Source organism: Chlorocebus sabaeus, chromosome 7, assembly GCF_047675955.1.
Source record: "Chlorocebus sabaeus isolate Y175 chromosome 7, mChlSab1.0.hap1, whole genome shotgun sequence".
Classification (NCBI taxonomy): Eukaryota; Metazoa; Chordata; class Mammalia; order Primates; family Cercopithecidae; genus Chlorocebus; species Chlorocebus sabaeus.
In genome coordinates this window covers 20,877,396-20,899,755 of record NC_132910.1, presented here as the reverse complement: position 1 = coordinate 20,899,755, position 22,360 = coordinate 20,877,396, and the positions used below count along the sequence as shown (strand labels likewise).

Here is a 22,360-nt window from a genome sequence, read left to right as displayed (position 1 = left end):
ACATGGCTGAGCACAGTGGCTCACGCCTGTAATCCCAACACTTTGGGAGGCGGAGGCCGGCGAATCATGAGGTCAGGAGATCAAGACCTTCCTGGCTAACACGGTGTGAAACCCTGTCTCTACTAAAAAATAATTAAAAAAAAAATAGCCAGGCGTGGTGGCGGGCGCCTGTAGTCCCAGCTACTCGGGAGGCTGAGGCAGGAGAATGGCCTGAACCCAGGAGACAGAGCTTGCAGTGAGCCGAGATGGCGCCACCGCACTCCAGCCTGGGGGACAGAGTGAGACTCCGTCTCAAAAAAAAAAAAAAAAAAAAAAAAAAGGAACAAACCTGCATGTTGTGCACATGTACCCTAGAACATAAAGTAAAAAAAAAAAAAGAAAAAAAAGAAAATAATAATAATAAAAAAAGAATATGCTGGACTTAGCCTCTCCAGTATTATTACCATATTATTCTCCCAAAACGGAGACCATGTATCAGTTTATTGTTTTATTGTTTTGCTTGAGCTATTACTTTTCTTAATCTCAAACTGTTTCATGAATGTTCCATGAATGGATGGGCAACCCATCCTCCCAGTTTTTTTGAGGCCTAGTTTACATCTTTTGTCACCACATAATTACTCATAGCCTCTTCCTTATTCCCCAAAATATCTTGGTTCGGATGATAACTGATGGGTCACCCTATTCATAGGCATGTGTTTTTGCAACTCCAGACTTAATGTCAGCCCTGTTCAAAGTTAATATTGAAGATACTCTCTCTAATTAGAGATGAAAGTAAATGTGACTGTAGGCACGAGGAAAGGAAAGAAGAAAAGTTAAGGGGCATAGCTCAAATGACCTGTTCAAGAATAATATTTTTTGAAACATTGTATCTTTTCTTTAAATCTATGTAATATTTCCTTCTGTATTATTATATTTACTCTAAAATTAAAAGACCAGCTTTAAAATGAGAAACATAAAGGGAAAAATGTCTTTAAACTGTTTCAATCAGTTAAGGAAATGCCTTTGCACTAAGTATATTTTAAAAATTTGGCATGAATTGAAGAATAATAAACATCAGATTAAACTCCCAATCGATTTCACTTCCTTTCTTTGTCAGCACAATATCTTGAGAACCGTGGCTTTTATGAATATATGGATTAAAAATGCAATATTGTTTTCACTGGTTTATTTGTCATAAGAAGCCCTAAACATAAATGTTCACAATTTTCACAATTTTGCCAAAGACTATGCATAGCTACCAGGTGGAGGCCTTTTGGGTAGTTTCCTGATGTTGCTGAAAGGTTGCACATAAATCAGTTTGTTAGTTTTTTTTAGATATATTTATAATATTTTTCCAGCGTGGGAACATTGTTGATAGTAACATTGTTTAAGTGACACTGTAAATCTAATTTTGAGCTTCTTATAGTTTCCACAGTCAATTTTCTTCTTTCAAATATCTTAATTTGTTCTCAGGTTATTTTCTTATATAAATAAAACCATGTAGGTGTGCATTGCAGCAGTTTAGTGAAATTTTATTTTTTAATGAAAGCTCAATATGTATATTTTCTAAAGAGAAATTAATTTGTTTCCAAGAGTCTCTGATGGAAGATTATTTTTCTCATGAATAAACCCTACAATTCCACACAAATAAGGAGACCTTATAAAGTTACCATCAGTGTAGTACAGCAAGTGTTCAATGTTATTCTCATTAAAAAGAAAATAACAACAACCACCAGGATTTATATTCCTTTTTATAAAGTGTTGCTTGATTTTAACACATGTCTGCACATGTACACACACAGAGATACTACTTTTACATTTTAAATGAAATCAAATAAGTAAACAAAAATAACAAAAGCCTAATTATTGTAAGAGAAATTTCTTCATTAGGGCTTTATTTTTGCTGTATGTATTTGAGATATGCAGTTGACCTAATTTTTAGTGTCCTTGCATAACGACACATCTTTCTTTTTTGCCCAGACAGCATGGTCCATATCTGCAGCATGAAGCCTCACCATTTTCTTCCCTAAGACTCTGTGATATAACAACTCATCTTCCAAGATGATTTTAAATTTCACACCAAGTAAGAATTAAGTAATTTAAACATATTTTTTGCTAGAATTTGCTTATCCTTAAATTCATTCTAAACTTGATGCTCTCTTTTGGGTTGCAAAAGATTATTACATACTGTATGCAGGTATTAAAACTTCATAGATACTCTATAGACATAAGCATATAATGTAGTATAGACCCATGAAAATTAAATATACTTTTTAAAAATTCTACTGTTTCCTTTAAGCTTTGTAGATTGTATCTCATATGCTGCTGCTAGAATAATCAGATATAGGACTTTCTCACAGGACAGATGCTAAGGTTTCAGCTCATTTGTATCTCCGTAACAATAAACACTATATTTTAAACAAATTTTTAATTATAATGACTAAATTTCTTTGAAAGAATGTGATGGATAGGATATGTTCTAAGCGCAATATTTATATTAACTCATTTAATAATCAAAACAAGTATGTAGACAAATGGGAACTGTTGTGCATTGTTGATGGGAATGTAAAATGATATAGACAAGTAAAACAGTATGGTGGTTTCTTTAAAAAGTTAAGAACATTCTTGCAATAGTTTGCTGAGAATGATGGTTTCCAGCTGCATCCATGTCCCTACAAAGGACACGAACTCATCCTTTATTATGGCTGCATAGTATTCCATGGTGTATATGTGCCACATTTTCTTAATCCGGTCTGTCACTGATGGCCAAATACTGCATGTTCTCACTCATAGGTGGGAATTGAACAATTAGATCACTTGGACACAGGAAGGGGAACATCACACACGGGATCCTATTGTGGGGAGGGGTGGGGAGGGGAATGGGATAGCATTAGGAGATATATCTAATGTAAATGACGAGTTAATGGGTGCAGCACACCAACATGGCACATGTATACATATGTAACAAACCTGCACGTTGTTCACATGTACCCTAGAACTTAAAGTATAATAATAATAATAACAATAATAAAAAGTTAAAAACATAATTACCAGTAATCCTACTTCTTGGCACACATCCAAAGGAAATGAAAGCAAGCAAGATCTCATAAAAAAAAATTTGCATGCTCCTGTTCATAGCAGCATTATTCACAATAACCAAAAGGTAGAAGCTACCCAAGTATCCACTTTATTTTGATTACTTTTAAGAATTATAGTATCTGTAAAATATTCAGTCCTAAAAAGGAAAAAACAATCTTACGCAAGCTACAACATGAATGTACCTTAAGAACATTATGTTACATGAAATAAGCCAGTTACAAAAGGACAAATACATTCTGATTACACATTTATGAGGTATTTTGAGGAATCAAATTTATAGAAACAGAAGTACAATGGTGGTTACCAGGGATCAGAGGGAGGATAAGTTGTTCTTTAATGGGTATAGAGTTTCAGTTGTACAAGATGAAACAGTTCTGTAGATTGATTGCACTGTAGTGTGAATATACTTAACACTGCTGAACGTACACTTAAAACTCATTAAGATGGTAAATTTTATGTTATATGTATTTTCTCACATTCAAAAGAAAAAGGAGAAAACTGAAACAACTGTATAAAGAAGATGCTATTATTCCCAGTGGGGCAATGGAGGCACAGAGAGGCTAAATTTTCTGTCCCTCTCACAAGGCTGGTTAATGATTGTATTTGGGATTTAAAACCCAGGACTTGTGCTATAGCCCACCCTCTTGCTCACTAGTCCTCTCCCACTGCCTTCAGTGTGTTTTCCTATCTTCACAAATTGTGGCTGGGTTAGAATAATCACCTTGTTCACTGATAAGTTTACTTAAGAAAGCCTGAGGTACAATTCCACAGGTTTTCAAAATTTGTCAGATTTCAGGCTGTCTGAATGTATTTTATTATCTTGCCTATTGAATTGGTTGTAAATTTACACTGTAAAATAATTTTCAATAGCAGATTTATATACTCAAATGAAAATATAATTTGTTCAGCTTTTGTTTTCAGTAGTTCACTACTGCACAAAGTTGACCTATACAGACTCTACATCTATGGAATGTGTCAGTTGACTGCATGAAGGTTGGTAGGAAGGGGAGGTGGTCTGTGGGAGCCAATGGCTTTATGTGTCATCAAAAGGAGAAAAGAAAATCCTAGTTTATAAAATCACAAAATCATATTTAGAAAATAAACAAGTTAGTCTAGAAAGTTAACTTTCTAAGCTAGGGCATCTCAGAAAAGTCAAACATTTCAGGTTCTCAATCAGAGATAGATTGACATATGACAGTCACAATGCCCTCCATGTGCCTGTTACCGATTCATTTGGAGGCATAATGCTTCCCCATAAGGGCAAAAAAATACAACTATAATAGGTGAACATAAACCCCTTTTCTCTGTATTCTCTCTGTAATACACTTCCACCCTCTTTACAAAATGAAAATAAAACAACCCTGGCTGGTAAAGATTAGGAATCTGTTGGAAGCATCTTTTAAGAAGAAAACAGGCTTTACATTTCTTTAATAAATTTAAAAGTTAAACTTATGGTCTAAAGGAATGTGCTAGTTTCCCTCTGGTCTTCTTGACTTTCCCAGGCCTTCATAGGTATAACTCAGGGGCAAGAACTTGGTGGTTGTAGTTGTGTGTAAGTTTGAGACGAGCGTTCTTAACAAATGGATTGATTTCCAGTCATTTCTTGTCTATGTGATTCTGCATACCAAAAGAAGAAAAAGCCAAGAGTTGTGGAAATGATTAGAGTATTTGTGTTTCAGGTGCCAAAGTAATAAATCATTTCATCTTTAATACGTTTGATATTTAATGATATTAGAAACTCACTTTTATTTCAGATGGAAACATACACTGACACATGCACACAAACATGCAAAACCAATTTTTATTTTTGTTATGGCCAAAATTGTTAGAAGACATTCTTATAAGATATAGAGAAGCAACAGTTTTGATCCACTAACCCTTCATGTTCTTTCCCTCTGCATTTCTCAGACCCTTTGAAGCTTGCAGACAGCTTAAAATCTAAACAACCTGTGCCTGTGCTGACTTACGGCCACCACCCTGATCCATTTCCTGTCTTCCTGGCTTTGCTGGCTGTTGAAACAGTGGAGCTTGCCTCGTGTGTGTGTGTGTGTGTGTGTGTGTGTGTGTGTGTGAGATTGTGGGTGTGGGTAGTTTAACCTTTTTATATCTTAGCTGCCTGTAAACTCAGTGATTGCTAGGTTCAGATCAAACCTTGAACTTGTTTTTTTCCTGGCGCCAGGAGCCTTCCTGGGCTCCCCATTCCCTGCCGGAACCACTGCCATTTCCCATGGTTACTCTACAACAGCTTCACTGGCTGAAAATGAAAACTGAACAAAGGGATTAAATTGTGAGGTAAAATTTGCTTTTCAATTTCTTTCTTTGAAGTTTTGTCCTACCCCCACAGAATATTGTGTGCCTTAGAACAATTTCTGTTTTGAACATATTTTATAATTAGCAAGTCTTTGGCATAATTCCAATTTTCTTATAGAAAACTGTTGTTTATGCTGTCTAACATCTCTGAAGCTTTCAATGTTCAATTTTAGTTGTCTACATTTAATGGAACTGAAGCATGCAAGGAATGGAGGTCTTCTCATGAAACTGTAAACCACTTACGGAAAAAGAAATCTTTTTCAAGTTTTCGTTTCTCTGCTCCCATCTTTCATCCAGTCCCACTCACATGCATGCATGCACATACACATATGCACATACACACACCTTTAAGGTGCATTCCAGAATATAAAATATGTCATTTACTACATTTATTTAAGTAGCTGGATTTGATGTGTATCAGATAGAACTAAACTTTGTCAGGGTATGACAAATGGAAGAAATTGTTTTTTTCTAACTGAAAGAAAAATATAGTTTTAATGTTAAATGACTCAATTTCTTCTAAAACAGGCATTGTTTTTTATTTTTCTCTTTTGTTCCATTAATATTCCTTAAAGTCAATTGTAGACATTTTAATTTTCAGCCTATGGCTCATCTTAAATATGAAATCTTGAGATCCCATGTATAATTTACAACTACTTTAAATTGCCTGCTCCTTTCCAATAGAGTTTAAAATATTTTATGAACTAATTTTTAGATTTTAAAGCAAATGTCATTCATAAATCATCTTTCAGCATATCTATTTTAATTATATCAATTATTTGATATCTTCCAGTCCTCCTCTCCATACCCTTCTCCCCATATAATTCAGAACTCATCATTTATCCACTGGTCATAACGAGGTAATGCTAGTTCATGCCTAATACCCTGTAGCTTCCTGTATTGGACACACCCACTTTCCAGAGGTGACTAGCATATATTCACAATCAGTTGCCTTATTTTCATCTTCTTACTCATTCTATTCTTCTCCAGCAACATTTTTACAGCATGAAGAGCCTGACCTTTTTGTCACAGGGGATTTTCATTGTCAAAGCAAAAATCTCTTCCAATTTCTAAACACTCTTGTTTGAATGAGCTAAATCACAGACATTTTTGACTCTAGGTTGGGCCTACAGTAAATTTTCAGTATGATCACATGAACAGAGCTGGACAAACTAAAGTCTATCCCTGGGTTGCCACTCCTTTTCTGTGCTTCTTTGAGCAGGGCCTCTGAAGATCTGTTTCCTAATCTTATCCACAGAATGAAAGTAAGACTGATCTTTTCAGGGTAGGTAATGATTAGAGATCATATACACGAAGCACGTTCAACACAATTTGTTTTAAAAGACACTGAATTCATTTTGATAAATCATTTACGTGCACCCTGTATCATTAGATAATTAAAGGTAGTTTAAAGTCATTTTCTCAAGTTTTAAGTGCAAACAAATTAGTTGAGGATCTTACTAAAATGTAGATTCTGCTTCTGGGTTGAAGCCTGAGATTCTACATTTCTAACAAGTTCTCCTATAAGGCCAATAACACATGGGACTTGTACATGGACTGTAATTTGAATAGAAATTGTAAATCAATTTTATGCATATAAAAGAATAGAACAATTTAAATTAAGATGAATAAATAAAGAAAAGGCAAAGGATGAACCAAGACATGAAATGGAACCAGAAATGATGCTATAAGTATATAATATAAGCTACTTGCTACATGGGGAATAAATTTGTCTACATAATTTTAGTAGACAGTATGAAAAGGGTATCGGCTCCATCAATATTCTTTCACTTTTGCATAATATGTATGCGTTATAAGAGTTGATAAGCAAAGTTATACTGCTACTAAACATTACATTCTCAATTAATTCAGAATAGACAATTTTTGAAATGAGGTGTACTATTGATTTTTACCTTTAGATAATTTGGGAAGAAACAACTTGTTAAGAAGTTAATAAAATAAAATGTTTCAGAAAGAGCTATTTCATTTATCATGTGGAAATCAAGTCTGATATCTGAATGTACTATGTTGACTCCTGTGGGCACTCATTCCTTTATATCCAAACAGAGAAGGGGCACTATTCTTGAGATATCAAAAGATTCTGGGTGAGAAGTGGAAATCTCATCATTCATTCATTTCTTCATTCAATTTATTCAATGCAAACTTCATCCCAAGTACACTACTTACAGACTTACTTTCTTTTCTTTCAAATTCCTCCTTCTGCTGACTCCTTGACCATCCACATTAATTGTTCCTTTCTTGAGCTGCTAACATGTTCCACAGTATTTCATGCTGGAGAATATTTTCTACAAGACTATCTCCACTAACGAAATATTATAAAGACTACCTGACATTTTACTGGAAATGGAGGATAACTAAGAAGCATGTAGAAGATAAATATTTAATATAATTTTCCCAAAGGCTCCATTCACTCAGCTGTCATTGGCATCCTTGCCCCAGGGCCTCAAATGCTCTAAACTTGTCTGTGTCTAATCTATTTTGAGACTGCTTCTCCATTAATATCTTCTATTCCAGATTTCTGAGGCCTACAACTCCATTACTCAATAAACAGTATGAAAATGCAAAATTCAAGATATTTTTATTAATTTTCACTCTATTTGTAGCATAAGATGCTACATGTTTCAGGACAAACCTATTGTTGAATAATGACTTTTACTGGAAAAACAAAATAACACAGCATTTTTGTGTGAAACACATGAATGATAGTGTATAAAAATATCGTATGTAATACATGTCTTACAATATAAAATGAAAAAACATTTGCCCAGATTTCTTCCTCCTAGATTTGTGTGTGTGTGTGTGTGTGTGTGTTGATGGGGGTAGTGATGGTGGAGGAGTTGGCTTTGAAATACAAGGCTGTTATCATAACATGTTCTTCCTAGTCAAAAGCATACCTCTTTCTGTACAAATTAATGTTAGGTAAACTAGTTTAAGCTCCAACTAGCTGTTAAGTTAGTGAGTTTTGTATGTGGGTTCACAAATTACTTACAAAATATTTACCAGAAACTGTTATGCTTAATCAATTAAGAACTTTTGATTGGCAATTTTTAAAGTTATTTTACTAGAAGTAATACAATTTCCTCTAAGATATTATGCAAGTTATGCTGCAATTAGTTCAAATTCTTTCTATCCATACAATAGTAAATGTGTTCTATGTTATTAAATTAACAGGTCTTAAGAAATAAATGGAACATCGATTATGAAGGAATCTATAAATTGTAAAATAAAATAAAATTGATGTAAAATGAAAACCATTATTAAAAGCAAGGCTATGGTTTTACTTATAAAGTTCAGTGGAAATGAAATGGAAAAAATAAATAATGAGTAGATCTTTGTGATGTTAATTTTATGTGTCCAATTGATGGGGCCACGGGAAACCCAGATATTTGATCAAACATTACTTAATGTGCATGTATGTGTCTGTGTGTGTCTGTGTGTGTGTGTGTATGTGTGTCTGTGTGTGTGTGTCTGTGAGGGTGTTTTTAGATGAGATTAAAATTTTAGTTGGTAGATTGAGTACAGCAGATTGCCTTCCCTAATGTGGATGGGGCTCATGCAATCAGTTGAAGGCTGAATAGAACCAAATGGGTGACTCTCCTGGAGGTAAAGAGGAATTCTTCCTGTCTGACTGCCTTTGAACACATACATATATGACATTATTTTAGAGGTAGGTATGCAGGCATATTCCAGGATATGTAGGGTGAGCTGGCAAACTGGAGACCCAGGAGAGCTGATGGTTTAGCTCTAGTCAAAAGGCTGGCAGACTGAAGATCCAGGAAGAGTAATGTTTCAGTTTGAATCTGCAGGTAGGAATAAACAAACAAACAAAAAACAACGATGTTTTCGTTAAAGCTCAAAGGCAGTTAGGTAGAAGGAACACTCCTAGGAGCATCACGCTTTTTGCTCTACTCAGACTTCAACTAATTGGATGAAGATCACCCCCTTAGGTAGGATAATCACTCAGTCTACTAATTTAAATATTAATCTAGTCCTAAAATACCAATACAGAAACACTCTGAATAGTGTTTGGCCAAATGTCTGGGGACCCCATGGCACAGTCAGGTTGACGCAAAAAATTATCAATGACAGTTTCTAAGCAAGCAGAAGTAACAGGAGCACCAAGCATCCAATAAAAAAATTATCAGACATTTAAACAAGGAGAAAAAAGATTACCATAATGAGAAAAAAAAACCAATCAACTGAAAACAACATAGAATTACGCAGATGTTGCTGTTAACAAAGAAAAAAATTAATTAGAACTGTATTTAGTATGCTTTAAAAATTGAGAATAAAAAATATAAGTATATTGAAATTGAACATTCAGAGACTAAAACTACAAAGCCCAAGATAAAACATATTGGAAAGAAGTAAGGACAGATTAAGCACTGCAAAAGAAAAGGTTAGTAATTACAGAGACATAGCGAGAGAGAATATCCCAAATGAAACACACAGAAAAGCTTTTTAAAAAACTAAATAGATAATCTCTCAGCTGTGGGCAACTTCATATGGCCTAATATACATGTAATTATAGTCTCAGAAGGAGAGAGAGATAGAAAAAATATTTGAAGAAATAATGGCTGAAAATTATCCAAATTTGATGGAAACCATAAACTCACAATTCCAAGAAGCTCTATAAAGCTAAAATGTGCACGTGAGTGCACACACACACACACACGAAAATAACCACACCTAGCAACATTATAATCCACTTGCTCCAAATAAGTGATAAAGAAAATAATCTTAGAAGCAGACAAAGAAAGAAGATGAATTACAAACTGAAGATCAAAGGTCAGAATGACAGCAAATTTTCTTTAAGGAAAAATGAAGTATAGCTGAAGTCTTAATAATGAACGGTGGATTTATTTTGCCTTAAGTCCAGATTGTTCGGATTGTTTTTGGCATATTTCTGTGAAACATGCATTTTAACTCAAAGAAAGAGATGTAGTTTCATTTCTTTCCAAAACATCCACTACAGACCTTTGTCCTGCTTGTCACAGAGCCAGTTACTGCTCTTGCAATCTACTGCACCTAATGCCCACAAAATACGCCCTTTGTACTTAGATCTCCATGTGCCCAGAATGTAAAAGGCCAATTTTACTTTGTGACAAATTGCGGTGTCTTAAGACCAACATTAGTTACTCAGATTCTGATTTTTATTCTCTATATTTCTCCAGAACGACTGTCAATCTATTATATATTTGTACAATCTGGTATTAAAATGCTTTCCCCAAAAGATATTCTGCGAAAAGATCTGAAGTTGGTCCATGGTTGTCCCATGACCTGTGCTTTTGTGAACAACTGGGAAAAAATTGAACAGTTCCATAGCAGACCAGATGACATTGTGATAGCCACTTATCCTAAATCAGGTGAGTTCTGTGTCCTGACAAATTCAAGTCCGACCTCGATTTTTGTTTCCTGGAAATCAGCTTGTCCATAAAATAATTATCATTCTAAATAAAGTTAATATTCATTTAGTGCGGTCACCTATTTTAGTATATTAAAATTGGCATTTGGGGCATAGAAAGGGGAATTAAGTTTGTAATAGAACGTGTTAAAATGGTAGTGTTTCCAATAGATTCTTCTCCCTCTCCTGTGCAATTTGGGTAATTATTTTGAAAATGTTGCCTTTTGTCACAGGTACTACTTGGGTTAGTGAAATTACAGACATGATTCTAAATGATGGAGATATTGAAAAATGTAAGCGAGGTTTTATTACCGAAAAAGTTCCAATGTTGGAAATGACTCTCCCTGGATTAAGAATATCAGGTAAATTTAACCCACTTGGAATTATTATTTTGTAATATTATTTACACAGCATATGCATTATTGTATGTGTGACTTTCACTGAAACTGGAGTAGATTTGTTGACATAAAATGGAAGCTGGAAAACAATGTAAAACTGAGGAATATGAAGAAACTTTATTTTTGTCTGTTGTATATCCAGGTATGATATCAAAGATGAGAGTCTTACTGTACAAAACAATTACAAATTTGATTGATAAAATAAATAATACTTTTTCTATCTCATTGACTTTTGTTGGGTAGAATTTGTCAGATTAGATCAGTAAGTTCCTAATTTAGGACATTGTTGTAATTAATAAACAAGGAGCAACTTTTCTTAAAACGTAGAATTCACTAATACTATTAATTTTTCTTCCACAAGTATTTATGGAATGCTTGTAAAGAATTATTCACTGTGCTATGGTATAGATACATAATGATTAGAAATTATATATTGTATCATAGGGAGCTTACAGTAATATTGTGATGTTAAAAAGTAAATAACAGTATGTCAATGTTAGTAGTCTTGCACAGTCAAAGAATAGGGTTCTGTGGAAGCGAACGATAGGAAAGCTTACTTTAAATGGGTAATAAAGGAAAAAAACTTAGACAAATTAAAGTAAACAAGTTTAATTGAGCAAAGGACAATCACAAATCAAGCAGCCTCTTGAGCCCAAATGGCCTCAGAGATTCCAGAACAGCTACATGGTTTACGGAAGGAAGGAATGTGACACACAGAAAACAGAATTGAGATATAGAAACAGCTGGCTTAGTTACAGTTTAGTGTTTGACTTATTTGAACACAGTTTGAAGAGTTGGCCACCTTCGATTGGCCAAAACTTGATGATTGGCACAAGGTAGAATGTAATATGTTTACACATCCAGTTAGGTTACAATTCACTATGTATAGAGAAACCTTTAAGCCAAACTTAAAATGTGTAAGATGACAGCTTTAGTGTAAATTTAACAAGGGGTATCTACTCCCAATTGAATTTAAAAAGTACATACTTGGGTAAAGAATATCCCAGGATATAGTCCTGGAAAGCATATTCCAGGAAGATCTTGATGTAGCCCGGGGACTAAAATGATCCATGAAAGAAGGAAAAAGTGGGATGCAAAACAATTGGAAATTAGGCTAGGATAGATCATGTAGGACTTGTAATTATTAAAATATTTTCTCATTTTATTCCAAGAACATTGAGGAAGACATTGAAGGGTTTTATGCAAAGAAAAATTATAAGGTTTTTGTTTTTTTGTTGTTGTTTTAAATACAAAGATTCCACAAGTTGCTTGGTGGAGGCAGAATTGAGGATGCTAGAGAAGATATATTTTTGACTTGTTGATGGACTGTCAAGGAAATATGAAGGAAATGAAAGAATCAAGAATGACACAGTTTTATTTCATCAAGCAAGTGGACTGTGGAACCATTTGCTTGCAAGGAAAAGTACTTGGAGAGGAACACATTTGGGTGTAGGGTTATTAATATTTTAGTTGTGAAATGGTAACCTTGAGATGCCATTGGATATTATAATCAGTTAAAATTATAGTGAATTAAAATGATGGTATTTGGAGCTTATTAAAATATATTCATTAGGCAATGCTCAGCATAATTGGACATTGGAATCAATGTGATTGCCCAGGGAAAGCCTGTGGAGCAATATGAGAAGAGAAGGACTGAGCTGTGAAAAACATCAACATGCAGAAGTTAGGTAGAGAAAGAGCGGCTAGCAAAGGAAACTGAAAAAAAATGAGCTAAGAGGGAATGGAAGAGTATGGTGTCCTGTAGATAAATGAGAGGGGTATTCAAGAAGTGAAGCTTGACTGTCTAATGTGCTGGAATCCTGGGATAAAAATAAGTAGTAGGATGGTGATAGACCTGTATGACAATGTAAAGAGAAATATCCAAATCCTCTTCTGTAATGGAGGTGCCCCTCAGCAGACTGACTGAACTAGTTACTTCCACAGGCAGAGATGGATCAACTGGCAGGATGTCAGTCCTTCTATGTCATTGCCAGAAGTCAGAGAGCAAATGCCAATTTTTGTTTTGTTTCATGTTGTTTAAAAAATAGATTCAATTTTTCAGAGTTACAAATCTAAAATCCCAGTTCTTTCCTAAGCCATTAAGTTCAGCTTATAAATATTATTATTTTACTTATACAACAAAAAGAGTTTAATATTTGATCCAAGTTATATTTAATTAAGCTCCTTTAAACACTTGAGTGGCATTTATATAATTAGTATATTTCATTTCCTTGAGTACTTACTTTATCTGATCAAGACAAACCTTCCCAAGTACTTATACTCCAATAAATTAAGCTCATAAATACAGCAAATCTTAGCCATTTTAAATGTTTCAAAACTACATAGAAACTTAGCAATGATTCCACCACTGTACTCCAGCCTGGGAGACAGAGCAAGACTCTGTCTCTAAAAAAAATTTTAAAAAGAAAATTAGAAATTTAGCAAGATTTCAACTTAAAATTCAAGTATAAATACTCAACATTTTTTACTTAGCATTACAAAGCAAATCCGTTACTCTCACAAAGTTGTTACTCTTACATTTGTCAAGGACTTAAAATGCAAACTGCAAAGATTCTTAAAGCAAATGGTTATGATGAGATGTTCTTAAACGTGCCCATGTTATGGCTTGATGTTCTTAAACATGTCTATCCTTGGAAAGCTTGGAACTGAGGGATTATGCTGGGAGCAAGGAACCCAAATGAGTTCAAGAGTGAGGCAAGACTTCAGAGCCATAGAAAGTATGAAATGAAAAAGTGACAGAACCAAAGTAATCAGAGACGTGGGAGTAAGGGATAACAGATGGAAGGCAGGATTGGGGATAGAGAGGGAGGCTATGCAGCTTTGCCTGACAGTGAATGGCTGGAGTTCAGCAGGTGGATGAGGGTAAACTGCATCATTTAAATCTACTCTAGACCGGGCACAGTGGCTCACGCCTGTAATCCCAGCACTTTGGGAGGCCCAAGCAGGTGGATCACGAGGTCAGGAGATTGAGACCGTCCTGGCTAACATGGTGAAACCCCGTCTCTACTAAAATATACAAAAAATTAGCTAGGCGTTGTGACGGGCACCTGTAGTCCCAGCTACTCAGGAAGCTGAGGCAGGAGAATGGCCTGAACCTGGGAGGCAGAGCTTGCAGTGAGCCGAGATTGCACCACTGCACTCCAGCCTGGGGGACAGAGCGAGACTCTGTCTCAAATAATAAATAAATAAATAAATAAATAAATAAATAAATAAATAAATAAATCTACTCTAGAGAGTGAACATAGATAGTTTTATTGTCTTTACACATTGCTAACACTCATACTTGTGGATATAAAGGGTTCATTTAGAAGACTCACTTAGCAAAATGATCGCAAAACAGGGGAAATTGAGAAATCTTTCAGGGAAGCTGAATGCGGAAAAGTGAACAACAGATGTGAGAAAAACTTCTTAAAAGAAACAGACATAAGTTCATGTCATGGCCATTAAGTAATATTGAGTTGTGGAAGATTACAATTTCTCATTTTTATATGCTGGGTAAAGTGACTATAGTTGCTAGATCAGTAGAGGCATAGTAAAATCCCTGGTGGAGTTGTACGGTGATTTATGTTTACAGTCATTTATATTTGCAAATAAAATACAGGACAATTAATTAATTTGAAATTCAGATAAATATCCATTTTATTAAGTATAAAAGTACTTTTCAAATGTTGTATGGGAAATATTCATGCTAAAAACAACCTGCTATTTATCTGATAATTCAAATTTAACTTGGATTTTCACATTTTTAAATTTCCTGTCTGCCAAACCTGCCTCTACTGACGTTAAATAGTCTTCTTCATACTGACCATGTGCTAGTCACTATTCTCTATGGACATTTATTTATGAACAAAACAAGTTACATCTCTGTTCTTATGAAATCTCCATTTTAGTCTATGTTTAGGAGTGAGGTTGGGGAAGGGACATGTGGACATACAGTAAACAAACAAATAATTTAAAAATTTACTAAGTCAAAATGTGTTTTATAGAACATTAAAAGAAAAATGTTGTAATAGGCTGAATGACTTCTTAGCATATGCAGTGAATTATTGTGAACATTTCAAACAAACTATTGCTTTCAATGAGTGAGTCAGATGCAATTTTACGTGGGTTTGCCTTTGTATTCAGCGATGGCAAGATGATTTAAGATTATCAGGTATTTCAGAGTTAGACTGCGTATAAGTAATACTGTGGAACAAAAAAGAATGCATAAGAAGTTTATGTATCATCTATCTTAAGACCTTAATTTGAAACCAAGTTCTACCATATATTTGTTGTATGACTTTAAAGAGCTAAGCTAATAACTAAAGATTACACATTTTTCCTGTCCATACATATATGGAGAGACATATGACACATATAGAATATAATGAAAATATAGATACAACAGCTGATATTACACGCAAAGTTAATGTCATCTATGCTACAGTATCTGATACAACACAATAGCCAGTTTTAGACTTACTAGTTATTGATTATCTCTTTGGCATGAAGAAAACATTTAAGAAGTCATTTATTGCAAAGGTACAAAACATTTAAAAAGTCATTTATTGCACAGGTACAATAAAACTCCAAACTATTTAAGAGGGTATTATTATCTCTCGTTTTGGAGATGGGGAAACTGAAGTACAGAGATTCTGAGATACTTTCAAAGTGTCTCACAATGCTTAAGTGACAGAGTCTGCATTTGAATTCATAGTGACTAACCTCAGAATGTGTACCCTTGAATGTTACACAATACAGACTCTAGTAATGTGGTGAAATGCCTGTGATTGGTTCAGAATTTAGCTGCATTACATAATGCTCAAAAATGTCTTGAAAAACTGGTTGGCAAAATAAGGAAATGTAGCCTTTCTGGAGACTCTAATATTTCTGTATACTTAACTAAATTTCTAGGTATAGAACAATTAGAGAAGAATCCATCACCCCGGATTGTGAAAACACATCTACCAACTGATCTTCTTCCTAAGTCTTTCTGGGAGAACAATTGCAAGGTATACTCCAGACTCCAAGTCAGTTTTTTAGTGTGACCCTATCCCTTTACCCACTCACATAGTTTATTAAAAAAAAAATTTTTTGTTTGTTTAACCAAATACTTGCAACAATCTATACCCACTCACATTGTATGTAAATCTTCAGAAGTCATTTACTTGTGACCATGAAAACTGAGCTACATTGAAATATTTCCATTAAAAATTAAGTTTTAGTCTGAGTTTATATACTCAAGTTTTCCGAACTTGAGCAGCAACAGAATCAAAAATCTCAGCACAATATTGCTACTTTTATTTCCCAACTCTCCATAGATCGTCAGGCCTTCTGTAAAAACTGAACTTAAGGATGTGAGCTCTTATTTGAAGATTTGGTATAAGTCCTTGGTGAAACATTTGTTCCTGCTTATCTGCTTTGGGGGAAATTTTATATTTCAAATTCTATTGCTTTAATAGTTACAGTGCTATGTAGATTATGTGATTTTTCTTATCTGACTTTTGATCATTTGTGATGTGTGAGAAACTTTCTTAAGTTGTTGACTTTATGAATGAAAAGTTGTTCATATTATACTCATTATTATTTTAATGGCTGCAGGATTTTTTCTGATACCGTTTTGTTCCTGATCTCAGTTATTTGTGTCTTCTCTCTCTTATCTTTGTCAGTCTTGTCATAAGTATATTAATTTTATTGTTTTTTTAAAGCTAGTTTTTTTGTTTTATCAATTATTTCTGTTATCTGTTTTTAGTGTCATAGATTACTGCTTTTTTTCTCTATTATTTTTCTCCATCTACTCGCTTTGGGTTTATTTTACTCTCCTTTTTCTAATCTCTTTAAGCAGGAACTGATATTATTGATTTGTTTCTTTCCTACTTTCTAAAATAAGCATTTAGTGTTGTAAATGTTTTTCCTCAGTAAAGCTTTAGCTGCATCCCACACATTTTGATATGGCATGCTTTCAATTGCACTCAATGCTATGTATATTTTTATTTTGTTTGAAATTTCCTCATTTACTGCAAGATTTTGAAGTGTATGATTTAATTTCTAAGTGTTTGAGGATTTTTATGTTTTCTTTTTGTTACTGATTTCTAGTTTTATTCCATTTTAGTCAAAGATCATACTCTACATAATTGCAATTCTTTTACATTCCTTATGGTTCATCTTGTTCTATCTTGTTAATGTTTCATGAGCACTTGAGCAGGCTGTGTATTCTTCTTTGTAGGTGGATGTACTCTCTGTATTTTTATTACATCCTCTTGACCAATAATGTTGTTCAGTTCTTTTATATCCTTTCTTGTTTTCTGTCTAGCAATTCTGGCAATTGCCTGAGAGTGGTTTGTAAACATGCTCAACTATAACTATTGATTTGTCTATTCCTACTTCAGCTTTACTGGTTTTCATTTCATGTATTTTGAAGTTCTGCTGTTTGCTATTTGGAATTCAGAATTGCTTTATCTTCTTAACAGATTAGTCCTTTTATCATTATGTAATGCCCTTTGTAATTTTTTTTCCACTGAAGTATATTGATATAACCACTCCTAGTTTCTACTGATTGTTTGCATTACATATTTTTTGCTACTCTTTTACTCTCAATGTATCATTGTCATTTTGTTTGAAGTGTGTCTTTTGAACAGCATACAGCTAAGTTCAGTTTTTATACACTCTGCCAATTTTTGCCTTTAGATTAATATGTGTATATTACATACATTTAAAGTAGTTATGGAATAGAGCCAAGATGATTCACTAGATGAAATCTGGAAGAGCTTCTCCCACTAAAAAAGATAAGAATATCAAGCATACTGGCACACTCCAAGAAGATCTTTGGATAAAAGGCATTCAGAGTGAATAGAGGGAGAATGCAGATGCTAGAGCTACAGGGGGAGGAAGCTAGGAATTCTGAGTAGGGTTGTTGAGCACCATGACTCATTCTTGGCCCTGCACAGTTCCTAGAGAAGGAGTGAGTGAAACAGGCATGAACAGCCCCCTCTTACCATGGACCTCCAGGATCCTAGCTGCAGGAGACTCCATGACTCCCAGAGACGTTTTAGTTGGCAGGGAGAACTTCCCAGAGAATTGGCAGAGACAGTACTCTACTCTATGTGGAATCCAGAGGGTTTGGCACAGGAATAGCTGCAGTGGAACACGGCCATAGGTGCCCATCCCCCAAGGCTTTCCATATTTCTTTAGGTGGCTTTAGCTTTTGTTAGCTCCCAGGTCTGGAGAAAGCAGGTCTGTCTTGCACATGGGCCGGGGCCAGTCTGATCTGACTGCTCCTCTCTGTGCTGGCTTCTACTAGGGCCCCTGCATAGCCACACTCACTTAGTGCATAGCCTCAGTTGCCCTACTGAAGCTCTTGCCAGCAGCTGCTGTCATAGTTCTTCAACCAGCAGCCCCTAACTTCCAGTTTTTAGCCCAGGTTTTGCTTTTGCATATGGATCCTTACTGGAGCAGATTCACTTTCAGCCTTCTCCCACCAGTGCCCAGTAATCTGCAGCCTCCTGCTACCCTATGAGCAAGTAGATGCATGTGGCTGCCCCATCACTACATATGTGCCTCTGGCCCCCTGCTTCCCTGTTGGATTACACTCTCTCATGTCATCTCCAATGCCCCACTGAAGCACTTTTGCCAGCATTCCTGATTGGAATGTTGTTGCCAGTAGTCTGGGAACACAACAGCACCTCCAGCAGAGCAGGTGCTTGACCTCAAGGGGCCAGAAAGCAAAGTAGAGGGTCTTGTTCTAGCTCCCTAGAGACAGAGCACATGGCCCTGGAGTGCTGAATTAAGCCTTGGTCCCCTAAAACCATCCAAAAAGGAAAACAATCTAATAAACCCAAATTTACACTAGAGTCAAAACCTCAAGGACAACAAAGAATATAAAAGCAAAAAGCACCGTCCAAAAAAAAGGAATTTCAAAGATTAAAGAAACATTAGCCGTCACAGATGAGAAAGAAACAGCTCAAGAATTCTGGCAACTCTAAAAGCCAGTGTCTTCTTGCCTGCAAATGACCTAACTAGCTTGCCAGCAATGGTTCTTAACCAGATTGAAATTGTTGAAATGATAGACATAGAATTCAGAATCTAGATGTCAAGGAAATTCAATGAAACATAGAAAAAGGTTGAAACCCAATCCAAGGAAAATAGTAAAACTGATGAAGAGCAGAAAGAAAACATAGACACATTGAGAAAGAACAAAACAACTTCTGGAAATAAAAAAATCACTAAAGGAATTTCATAATACAATGGGAAACATTAATAATAGAATAGACCAAGCTGAGAAAAGAATATCAGAGATGGAAGACTGTTCTTTTGAATCAAAGCAGGCAGACAAAAATTTTTAAAAGGAATTTAAAATAATAAACAAAACCTCTAAGAAATATGGGATTATATAGACACCAAACCTGTGACTCACTGGAATTTCTAAAAGAGATAGAGAGAGGCAATTAATTTGGAAAACAAATCTGAGGATACTGTCAATAAAAATTTTCTCAACCTTGCTAGAGAAGTCAACACACAAATTACATAAGACAACAATTCCCGAAATATAGAATGAAAGAGGATCTCCAAGGTCAACGTGAAATAAGAATTCTTAAAGACAGCTAGTGAAAGGGGCAAGTCATGTACAAAGGGAACCTCATCAGGCTAGTAGTGGACTATTCAGCAGAAATCTTATAAGTCAGAAGAGATTGAGGGCCTATATTCTGTATTCTTAAAGAAAGAAAATTCCAACCAAGAATGTCATATCCAGTCAAACCACCTCATAAGTGATGAACAGATAAAATCCTTTTCAGAAAAGGAAATACTAAAGGAATTCATTCTCATCAGACTTGCCTTCCTAGAGGTCCTTAAGGGAGTGCTAAACATGGAAACAAAAGACGTACCAGCTACCACAAAAACATACCAAAATACACAGAACATTGGCACTATAAATCAATTACATAATCAAGTTTACATAATAACCATCTAAGAGCACAATTACAGGATCAAATCTTCACATATGAATTTTGATCTGAAATACAAATGGGCTAAATGAGCAACTTAAAAGGCACAGACTGGCAAGTTGGATAGAGAAGCAAGAAGACTCTGCTGCCTTCAAACTTCAAGAGACTCATCTCATATGCAACAACACCCATAGTCTCAAAGTAAAGGGATGGAGAAATATATATCAAGCAAACAGAGAACAACAACAACAACAAAAGCGGAAGTTGCTATTCTTATTTCAGACAAAAGAGACTTTAAACCAACGATCAAAAGGACAAAGTATCATATACAATGATAAAAGGTTCAGTTCAACAAGATGATTTAACTATTCTAAATACATATGCACCCAACTTTAGAGCACCTAAATCCATAAAACAAGTTCTTACTGACCTACAAAGATACTTACATAACCATATAATATTAGTGAAAGGCTTCAACACCATGCTGATAGTGTCAGATCATCAAGGCAAGACACTCAGGACTTAAACTCGACACTTGACTAAATGTACCTAACAGACATCTATCCAACAACAGAATATACATTCTTCTCATCTGCAGATGGCACATATTGTATGATTGACCACAGGCTTTACTCAGCCATAAAGGAATTCTCGATAAATATAAGAAAACCAAAATCATACCACCCACACCGTTGGGCCACAGCACAATACAAATATAAATTAATGCCAAAAAGCCCTATCAAAACCCTACAATTACATGGAAGTTAAATGACCTGCCCCTGAAACAGAGTAAAGAATGAAATTAAGGCAGAAGTTTTAAAAAAAAGTCTTTGAAACAAATGAAAACAGAGATACAAAGACACAACATACCAGAATCTTTGAGACACAGCTAAAGCAGTACTAAGAAAGTTTATAATACTAAATACCTACACCAAGAAGTTAGAAAGGTCTCACATTAACAACCTAACATTGCACCTACAGGAACCCGGAAAATAAGAGCAAACCAATACCGAAAGTAGCAGAAGAAAAGAAATAACCAAACTCAGAGCAGAACTGAATGAAATTGAGATGTGAAAGTCCAGACCAAAAAATGGGCAAAAACAAAAGTCTGTTTTTTTTTTTTTTTTTTTTTTTTTTTTTTTTTTTTTTTTTTTTTTTTTGAGACGGAGTCTCGCTCTGTCGCCCAGGCTGGAGTGCAGTGGCCGGATCTCAGCTCACTGCAAGCTCCGCCTCCCAGGTTCACGCCATTCTCCTGCCTCAGCCTCCCGAGTAGCTGGGACTACAGGCGCCCGCCACCTCGCCCGGCTAGTTTTTTGTATTTTTAGTAGAGACGGGGTTTCACCATGTTAGCCAGGATGGTCTCGATCTCCTGACCTCGTGATCCGCCCGTCTCGGCCTCCCAAAGTGCTGGGATTACAGGCTTGAGCCACCGCGCCCGGCCCAAAAGTCTGTTTTTTGAAAGAATAAGTAATATATACCACTAGCTAGATTCATAAAGAAAAAAAAGAAAGACGATCCAAATACACACAAGCAAGAATAACCACCAACACCACAAAATTACAAGGAACCTGCAGAAACTGCTAGGAACACCTTTATGCATACAATCTAGAACACCTAGAAGGAAAGGGATGCGTTTTTGGAAAAATACAGCCTCCTAATGATGGCAGCGGCAAGGAGTCCAGAGTGGCTGCTGCCATCACATCAGCTGCAGTGGGGAGACATGGGTGGTGGTGGCAGGAGCGGCCGCAGGAACAGCAAAGGCAGCAGTGGGACCCCTGTGCCCCGTGACCCCACAGCAGCCTACTGCACCACCCTTACCTTTGCATGGCCGGGCAGGACCCACTTCCAGGCCCAGAGTCTCCGCTGTGTCGGGTTCCTTCGTAGAAAGTTGGCCAGGGCCGCTGCGCCTCCGTTGTAGGAAAACACAGAGAGGAGACAGGAGTCCCGAGAGTCCACCCCTGGGACCCCCCGAGAGGCTGCTGCCGTGGTATCGCCCTGCTACTGCGATGAGGCCGCGCCGAGTCACCCACTGATGGGGGAGCAGTGTGGTTAGACATGGAGGGAAGGGCATAGAGGGGTTCCAAGGCAGAGCTGGGCCCGGGGTGGTGCCCTGCTCCACGAAGCCAGTGGGAGCAGGGAGCAGGCAGGAGTCCCACCCTCCTGGGCACAGTTGCAGCAGCCCAAGTACTTGTGGTGGACCCAGGGCT

General features: G+C 35.9%; 1 protein-coding gene across 1 annotated transcript in view; it reads left to right on the top strand.

Moving 5' to 3' along the window:
- The first annotated feature begins 10,576 nt into the window (after positions 1–10,576).
- Positions 10,577–22,360, top strand: part of SULT1B1 (sulfotransferase family 1B member 1) — a 33,284-nt gene continuing 21,500 nt past the window's right edge. Inside the window, exons 1-3 of the mRNA XM_007998761.3 lie at positions 10,577–10,775; positions 11,047–11,175; positions 16,126–16,223. Coding sequence (XP_007996952.1) covers positions 10,628–10,775; positions 11,047–11,175; positions 16,126–16,223 — 375 coding nt within the window. The 5' untranslated portion in view covers positions 10,577–10,627. The remainder of the gene's footprint in view (positions 10,776–11,046; positions 11,176–16,125; positions 16,224–22,360) is intronic.